The sequence below is a fragment of the Papilio polytes genome, unplaced genomic scaffold, assembly GCF_000836215.1.
Source record: "Papilio polytes unplaced genomic scaffold, Ppol_1.0 DF824047.1, whole genome shotgun sequence".
In the NCBI taxonomy this organism is placed as follows: Eukaryota; Metazoa; Arthropoda; class Insecta; order Lepidoptera; family Papilionidae; genus Papilio; species Papilio polytes.
In genome coordinates this window covers 7,596,800-7,606,419 of record NW_013525157.1, presented here as the reverse complement: position 1 = coordinate 7,606,419, position 9,620 = coordinate 7,596,800, and the positions used below count along the sequence as shown (strand labels likewise).

At 32.9% G+C, this 9,620-nt stretch overlaps 1 protein-coding gene across 1 annotated transcript in view; it reads right to left on the bottom strand.

The window, feature by feature from the left end:
* Positions 1–9,620, bottom strand: part of LOC106100392 (transmembrane and TPR repeat-containing protein CG4050) — a 28,391-nt gene that overhangs the window by 13,589 nt on the left and 5,182 nt on the right. Inside the window, exon 3 of the mRNA XM_013279220.1 lies at positions 995–1,076. Coding sequence (XP_013134674.1) covers positions 995–1,076 — 82 coding nt within the window. The remainder of the gene's footprint in view (positions 1–994; positions 1,077–9,620) is intronic.

The following is a 9,620-nucleotide window of genomic DNA, read 5'->3' as shown; positions in this document are numbered from 1 at the left end:
CATTCGCATGAAATTATACGAAATTTCATTTTATTGTTCACATTTGTCATATTATCATGTCATGGTTTGTTATAATGTCATGTCAAAGTGACATGACATTATAACAAACCATGGCAACCTTGCTTCTTTTATGTCGGCAGCAACTTATGGTCTCTTTCCCACATTAGGGTTTTTATCCAAAATATTTACCCCCTAAGTTTAAAGGCGTGAAAAGATATAGCCTTAAGCGTGACGCAAGTGTAGGGCTTTTATAAAAAAAAAAAGAATTATTCAAAAATATGCTGTAATTGCTGACATCTAAGGCAACAAAGAAGTGTGTGTTTACACTTTATTATAATAGTATAGATACTCAAGTTTTTTGAAAACTCTATGTAACGTAAATTAGTTTAAGAAAATATAAGGGTAACAAAGCATTACACGAACGACCCACGCTAGCTGAGCTATTAATTACTCTGGTCGTCGGACATACGTGCGCATACCGCGTAATATAAATTATCTTCCAGTCCTATTAATGCTAGTTTCCCACGAGGGTAGCACAGTGTTTATGCTATTTGAAAGCAGCACCGCAATGTATGTCTCACTGCCCTCATGTGAAACTAGCATAATAAAATTCAACAATACTATGTTTCCATAAATTTGTATATCTATGTCGCTAGCACGCTATGGTGTCTCCTGATAGTTTGTTTTGTGTCGGGACATGCAAATGTAGTCAGACTTTTTTTGGCTTCCTATTTGCATAGGTTATAAATATTCTATACTAGCGTGTCTTTAATATGAAAAAGATTGAAAATGTGCAGTATAGTGTACAAAATTCTCAATTGTTTTGTTTATCTGATCGACTTTTATACCATAAACTGCGTTCCTTAGGGTAACCTTAGTATAAGATTTTAACGCAGAGAGTGTTTAAGTTACCATTTATAAGTTAATGTTAATTATAAAATATATACCGGCTAGTATCTAGGAATATATCTAAATATCTATCTAAAGAACTTACCGCCTCGGTGTGTATGGGATGCACCGCAAACAAGATGGCCGCCACGAAACTCGCAAATTCTGGTAGGAACATTGCGCACACCCTGGAACAAGAAAAATGCGTCATAATATGAGGTACACAAGACATAATCTCTATAAATTTCCATGCGGAGGAAGTCGGGTGCAGTAACTAGTTTAGTTCGTATAATTCAGTAGTGTCAACTATTAGTAATAATGTATAGGTGAATAGTGCCGACCTATTATGAGGCGTTAGTTCATTATCGGCGTTCCTATACGCCTATTAGGATGCTGTCGGCATGTCAATGTCAAAATTATCTGCAACGTTACACGAATAATGGATAATGTAAATTTTATAACCTGCGTAACATACTGTAAATTGTCTGCTTAAATATTTCATAGCAACTTTTGCACTCGACTCCGAACGCACAGAATTAAAATATGACTTTGCCTAATTTTAACGAGATCTGTACAGTAGTTTTAAAGATATATTATAAATTTACTTCACTACCTGTCGCTTGCGACTTTGTCGACGTAAATTTTAAAAAATATAGCCTATATTACACAGCGATTGCAAGAATTTTTAAAATCGTCCCAGTAGTTTTTGAGTGTATATCAATACATACAAAAATTCAAAAATACAAATCTTTCCTCTTTTAGTAAAGATACACAAATTAAACAAAACATTCGTTGAATTGCATAAGTGTAGTAGTTGAAATAAAAGATTATAAAGTTAATTTAGTTTAGAAACAAAAGAAATCTAGAAAACTAATTTGATATCATTTACTGTCGAGTTGGAGTACTATACTGAATAGAAACCACACTTGCTTGTAATAACAGCTGGTAACGTCATTGGCAATAATGGAGTTTGCAAGTTTCATTATTGGAGCAACACGGGTGTCGGTAATTTGTATCGTGCGACACGCTCGCGCCGGTGTGGGGTGGGCAGAAAGTTTTGCGGTGCGCTTTGTATCAGCACGTTTATGTGGTCAAGCATAACTAGTGTATATTTTTAATACTGGAGTGTACAACATCATTATCCATTTAGTATAGAGAAGTATTATACACTAGCTTTCGCCCGCGACTCCGTCCGCTTGGAATTAAAAGAAACAAAACTGAGTAGCCTATGAGTTCTTTCAGGCTATCCTCTACGTCTATGCCAAATTTAATCGAAATCCGTTCAGCCGTTTAGGCTACAAACTCAAACAAACATCCATCCATCAAGATGGCTTAACTTTCGCATTTATTAGTATGATTGAAATAAAGTTATATGATTAGTATGATTAAAATAAAGATTACTAGTTAGTTTAACGGATTTTTATTGTATTAAACTTGTTTATTTCAACTTACATACTTCTAAAGACAATATTTAATAGAGGAACTAAAATGGAAACATGATTTATTTTTAAATAATAAAAAATAGTAACATTAAACAAATACCTAATTTAGAGACGCTCAAAATCTATTTTTACACAATACCTTTAATATTATCCCTCTGCCGCTTAACTCGGAAAAAGTTACAAATTGTTTCACTAGGGCCCTTCAGAATCTCGAGGGCTACTTTCTTAAGGGGAAACTTGTTTTATATTTCTGTTAAGAGTTCTGAGCCAGTTGCATATATAGGATATAAGAATCTTTACAACGTTTACATTAACATGCAAGAATATTGTTTTTGTTAACAAAACATAAAACACATGACGATATTGTATTTAAAAACTAAATAAAAGGACAAGGATACATGACTATTTTGGGTACTAAACATGACTAGACTTCTTAAATAATATTAAAAGACTGTCTTGTGGCCAAATTCTTAATCAAAGTATCCAAACTATCAAAACCATCTTAATAATGAAAATTTTCTTTGACCCTTTTAGGTCTAACTCTGATTATAAAACTCGATTGTATGTTAACATGATCTTACTAATATTATAAATGCGAAAGTTTAGATGGATGGATGTTTGTTAGAGTTTGTAGCATAAACTGCTGAATGGATTTCGATGAAATTTGGCATAGATGTAAGAGATAGCCTGGAAGAACACATAGGCTACTTATTTTTGTTTTTTTGAATCACACGCGGACGGAGTCACAAGCGAAAGCTAGTAATCAAATACACGTGCGTTGAATTTTATGTATTAAAAAACTTTTATAGAGTACACGGTTTAATTAAGAACCGTTGAGACATCCAACGACAAAGTTTCCCAGAATTATAGCAACGACGGTTGCTGCGAGGTAAATTTAAAACTTTATCTCTGAAGTCACATAGCATATTCTTTTTAATAAAGTAGAAGTCCGACTTGGTAGTTTAGGAGCTATTCAAAAAGGGTTACTTAAATCTAAATTTTCGATCTCGTCTTTACTTTAGGTGGAATCGTGGCCAAGCGCTGGTTTATTTATGACTACTTGTTGCTTGCGACTTCGTCCTTGTGAAATTAAATAATAATATAAAATATAGCCTATGTTACTCATTGATTATGTAGCTATTTAATGGTGAAAGAATTTTTGAAATCGGCCCGTTAGTTTTTGAGTTATTTCAATACATACAAAAATACAAATCTCTCTTTTTTATAATATTAGTATAGGTATATATGAAATGAATTAGAAGATTTCTGGTCACATCTCAATGTGTAGCGCTTAATTAAAAACATAACGTTTATTTAAATCCCAAAATTAAAAGAGAGTTAATATAATATTAATAATTCACAGTTGAATTTTATTAAAAATGCAAGCTCAGATTAAAAGAAACCTGCAAACGACGGAAAAAAAAAATGATTGCTAATTATTACTTTGTAAATTTTCCGGCATAATCCAATACGGTCAGCATATTTTAAACGAACAGCGAAACTTTCGCTTCAACTTTCAGTAGCTAATGAAAATTTACGAAGATGAAACTACCGTCTAACAAAATGCAAAAAGGTTTCTCAGACTTTACAGCTTTAGGCTACAAGTTTTAAGCAACATCTATATTCATCCCGATACACTGACTTGCAAAATTAATTAGGAAATTTCTCAAAAGACAAGAACTTTGACAATAGAACAGTCTTTACAATCAAGGAATTACAATTTCAGACTATATTGAAGAATTTGTCTCTATTTTATTACAATTACTAGCTTTCGCCCGCGACTCCTTTCGCGTGGAATAAAAAAAACAAGTAGCCTATATGTTCTTCCAGACTATCCTCTACACCTATGCAAAATTTCATCCGTTCAGCAGTTTAGGCTACAAAATCTAACAAACATCCATCCATCTAAACTTTCGAATTTAAAATATTAGTAAAATTCTTGGTTAAATTAATTAAATAAAGATTACAATGTACTTTGAAGCGATTCCCTAAACCAAAATAACTATAAAATAAAGGATGATAATGGCCTCAAGTATAATTGTGAAATCGATAACGTGGCATTTTCGTGTATCAACGACCCAATCGGCTTTAGTTTTGTTCTCAATGGCAATTGACCCAAGTGGATGTAAAACTAAAAGCCCGTTACCATGGTAACGGGATATTGAGATAAATGGACGGTGAAACTGAACACTTCAAGTTGCTTGGATATGCTTTTTGTTGTTTTTCTTTGATAGTTGGAATTACACAATAAAAGGAGATTGGTACTCTTTATTTGTTCTGCAGTTTATAATGAAAAGCTTTTGTAAACGTTTTTTTTTAGTACCAAGTTTCATAATACAGTTTAAGTATATAAGCAAGTAAGGCTATGTAGCTATCTTCACCGCAGACTATTGACATCTGCATGTTCACGCTCATGTCACTTGATAGCTATAAATTAAGTATAGCGGATTACTTGGCATCAAGTTAATCAGCCTAAGCCGCATTGTTCAATTAATTCGCATATGTTGGCTATACCACATATGCTATAAAATATGTCAATCTTAATTTATATCTTAATAACATTATAAATGCGAAACTTAAGATGGATGGATGTTTGAATTTGCAGCCTAAACGGCTGACCGGATCTTGATGAAATTTGGAATAGACATAGAGGATAGTCTGGAAGAACACATAAATACTTTTGTTTTTTTCGCAGACGGAGTCCCGGGCGAAAGCTAGTAAGAAAATAAATAAACTTTAAGTATGTTTTTAAATAAATGGTTAAATAAGCTATCCGATAATGACCCGGCATCTTTTCATTTGTGCCAATAACGTACCAGTCGGGTTATTTGTTGAATGTTCGCTACATTTGCTGTTTGATTGACGTTTACTCGACTTTCATTACTTTGCTTTTCATGTCGGAATATATTCACATGATTATTTAGGAAAAAAGTCCCACTTTCGACTCCCTATATGTTTGTAGATTTTAACTCAACTAGTAAATTTTAATTGTCGAATCACAAGTGTAAACTTAACTAAAGGCAATGGAATACTACGGTTATAAATAAATGTTTTAATCTATTTGTATATGAAATAGTTTCAAACATACTAAATAACAATACATTTCGAGCAAATACAAAGAATTCCAACATTGTACTGTGAATAGCTTTGAAATGTATTATTGTGACATTAATATAGTGCTCGATGCCGCTGGAGCGTTACGTTTGATACAATTTCAAAGGATCCTTTGAAGATTGTTTGACTACATTCAAAGTGCACGCTGATTTATGTACAACGTGCAGGTGAATAATATTCAACATTATTTTGTAACATTTTGAAGTAATGATTGCTTTTTAAAACATAATCGACTAAACATGCAATTTGAGACGAGGGGGATTGCTACAGTATAGATTTTAACAAATCGATATATTCATAAGACAATTTAGCAATCAATGTGGAGTCCGAGGCAGTGGAGGAACACATGATGATGATTTTATCCTGTCAATACAAAAAAGGTGAAAGCAAATTAGTTGTAATTAAATTATTATTTGAATGACAGGGTAAGAATTTGTAAGGTAAAGACCAGTATTAATAAACCTTGGCATACAAAATGGGGTATATTAGTCAAAAATGGTATATCTATTACTAAAAGCTAATGTTTGGTACTTTAGAAAACTAACTCCTGAATTACATCAATAGATAGAAGAAACGGTGTCGAGAAAGTTAGGTTACTAAAAATGTAGTATTTTAAACCGTTTAAAACTATTGCTAAGTCCCCGCCTGCAGTGTTAAAGTTGCTCTGAAATTTCGTTAGTAGTTGCATCTTGGTAAATTTTAACTGGGTATTAAAAGTTTAAGGGAACTTACGCTGTTTTAGAGAAGTCACAGCGAATGGGAATTATTAGAGATGTATTTATTTTAACATTTCCTTTTCTTGGTATAACTTTGACATACTTAAACCAAGAGAAATTCATATTGTTAGATATTTCAACACATTTTTTAAAATAAAGACTGACGGTAATATTAATAATACTTGTAAATTACTTTAAAACGAACAAACTCAACTCCAAGGCGACAACGTAAAGATATCGAATGCTCCGTGGCGACGATTAGAAAAATACTGAGCTCGTTAGCGACTGAGGGCTGTGACTACGGCTGAGGCCCTGCGCCACTCGTTGCCAAGTCTTTTATAAAACTACCTCCACTATTCCTTCCGTTTCCTAATATTTTTCTAACAATATTGTTATATTATAATAGCACAGAATAACAAAGAACTTTTAAGAATACAGAACACACCAAAATAGTTAAAAAGCTGATCATTGACAAAAATGGCAGTTATTAGAGAAGATTTGATAGACTTGATATAACGTAAAAATCACAAATTAGTTATTTTGCTTAAAACTATATATACGGGATAAATTAAATACTCAATTGCATTAAAATCATATTTCTATTGTTTTAAAACTTAAAACGAAAAGTATGAAAAAAAACATTGTTTTTAAGAAAAAAAGAACTCTGTTAAACCAGTGTCACATGAAAGAGCGACAACCTTTTTTCATTTAAGCTTGAATCCGGTTAATATATGTGCAGTTGGTTACGTATCCAGTACCTACTAATGCGAAACCCATGTCATAGGGTATTATGTTGAGAGTTGAACAGACTTAACGGTAGTTCGTGTTTCCAAATGTTAGACACTTTATTGTGGGAAATTGAACAACGTGTCTCCTTGCTGAAGTTTTTTATTCTGTTTTTGTGTGTTATGGTAAGTGATAGACATCTTGACTCGTTAATGCGAGATCTGTTATTACTAGTTAAATTTTTGCGAAGAAATAGAATTAATGTACAATTTTTTATGTTTGCAAGTTGACAATCTCGTTTATAAATAGGTTAATATCGGTTATTGTTGTGAAGTATTTAAGAGATTTTTAACGAAATATAGTGAAAGATACCCGTGTCCCCTAATATAGACAAAACTAAATTTACCTAAGATTTTAATTACCTAATTATATTGTTGATTTGAAGAACATTAACTCAAATACGGATTCAAATATTCCATTGATAAGATTTTCTTACTAATTTAAATTGTTATAACAAAGTTTTTTTACTCATATAAAGCAAAGATATATTCTAAAAACGACCTTTTTTTGATCAGCCGATACTCGCAATGGGAGCGAGAGATCGTGATTAATGGCCGGTGAAATTGGACGCGGCCACTGAACGTGACCTCCCATACGCTTCATAGCCGACGACACGTTTTTATTTTAAATACTAGCTTTCACCCGCGACTCCTATGCCTATGTGTTCTTTTAGACTATGCTCCACATCCATGCCAAGTTTCATCTAGATCCATCCAATAGTTTAGGCTACAAACTCTAACAAACATCCATCCATCTAAACTTACGCATTTATAATATTAGTATGATATGATATTACCCACTCATAATTTCAATAGATTTTATATTGGCTTGTATATGTTCAGGGCCGAATTTAGTATTACCGGTGTGCTGGGTGACATCACGACGCCCTCTAACTAATACAATGTCATATGAAAAAAGGCATGGCGCCCCTTTGTGTCTGGGGTCCTGGGCGGACGGTCGACATCGCCCTACCTTATAACTTGTATAACATTTAATAATTTATCTATTGTGGGAGCAGTTGTGTGATTCCGTTATGACAAATATAGACAGAATATTGATAGGGATAGTTTTGTATTTCCAATCATAGATTTTTATTAGATTAGCAGAGTTTGAGAGAATTTCTTATATTTTAATGGAATAACGTAAGTGTATATTTCTTTTAACCCATTTTGTATTGTGTCACTATTACGTAATGTATCGTGTGCCCTTAGGAAAATAACGCTTCACCTATTACGTCATCGAAAGTCAAGTAAATGTCGAGATGCCAAAAATGTTCTACTAAACATCTACCACGAAATGAGAGAAAGTTTTCCTAACGTCATTTCTATTAGGCTTGTGTAGCGCCTCTATCGGGCGTAGAGTACAAGTACAAATATCATAATATTGGTTGAATTTACGAATTGTTCTAAAATTTTCGTGCCATACCTTTAAATAGTGTAGAACAAACTAAGTATTGCCTGAAATTTTATAGCTGTCATAGCTTTAAAATAATCAGTATCGTCACGAAATTTAATTAAAATCTCCGTAAGATAAAGCGAGTTGAAATGGTGTTAGATTGGATTTGGAATTAAGATTATAACATGTTAAAAGCGAGAAGGGCTCGGGATGGAATCGCATCAAGACGTGACGCATTATAAAGTAATTCAATTAAAAGTTTGAATTAGAACATTCTCAAATGCTAATATACTCTTTGTTTATCATATATATAATATAACCATATATTTTAACTGTCATAGGATAAAATTTTATAAAGCAATAATAACTTACAAAAATTTGTAGGAAAATGACTTATTTCTTTTCAAAGTCAATTAAAAGTTTCATTTTACTTAAAAATAAGAAAATACACGTATGTAAATTATCTAAAAGCTTAAATAAATCGTGTGGTTGAAAATAACCTCTGCCGCAATGAGGATTCGAAAATCGTTAACTGTATTAAGCGGGCAAATTGGATATTGAACAAAATCCTGCAAGTTCGCGGTGGACGTAGGGAGTGGCCGTAATTAGAAGTAATTGAGGGAATCCGCCAGATGGCGGTCTGATTAAAACCGGATTAACCGACGCTTTTCTTTCCCACTCGGCGGGTAAGCGCGCTATGCGGAATCAAATACTCATTAATATTTCGTTAAGTAAGGTCTAAGCCTTTGCTTTTAGATATTTGTTATGTGAAAATAATTGTTAATCTATAATTAGCAGGATCTAAAAGTTTACAATAACTTTAATAAATATAACCGTTGGGTTTAACTTAGACTTACGATAAACAAATTTTAGCTATGCTGTGAAAGCCTGCGCTGGCATTGTTCCTATGCTTTGAAAACAATTGTTATTATAGCATGACGTTCAACTTTCTAATCTTTTTTAATAATGTGAAAAAACAAGTGGTCACTGGAATTTGCCAAATTAGAGGAATTGCGTTGCCTACCTTTAATCGACTGATTACGCACAAAAATGATATCTTCCCCACCTATGCGGCCCATCCCTTGCCTGTAAAGATGATAAAAATGTAGGATTCCTTAGGGATTTAATAGTTTATGTTAAACTAAATTAAAATATAACATTTACGAAAAACATTACCGTGGCCCCGATCCCTGTAACCTTTACTAATTAAACTAAAATGTCAGTAAGTGACCTAACATAGTAATGCCAGTAGGGGACAGGGTCTGAGCCGGGGGAGGGG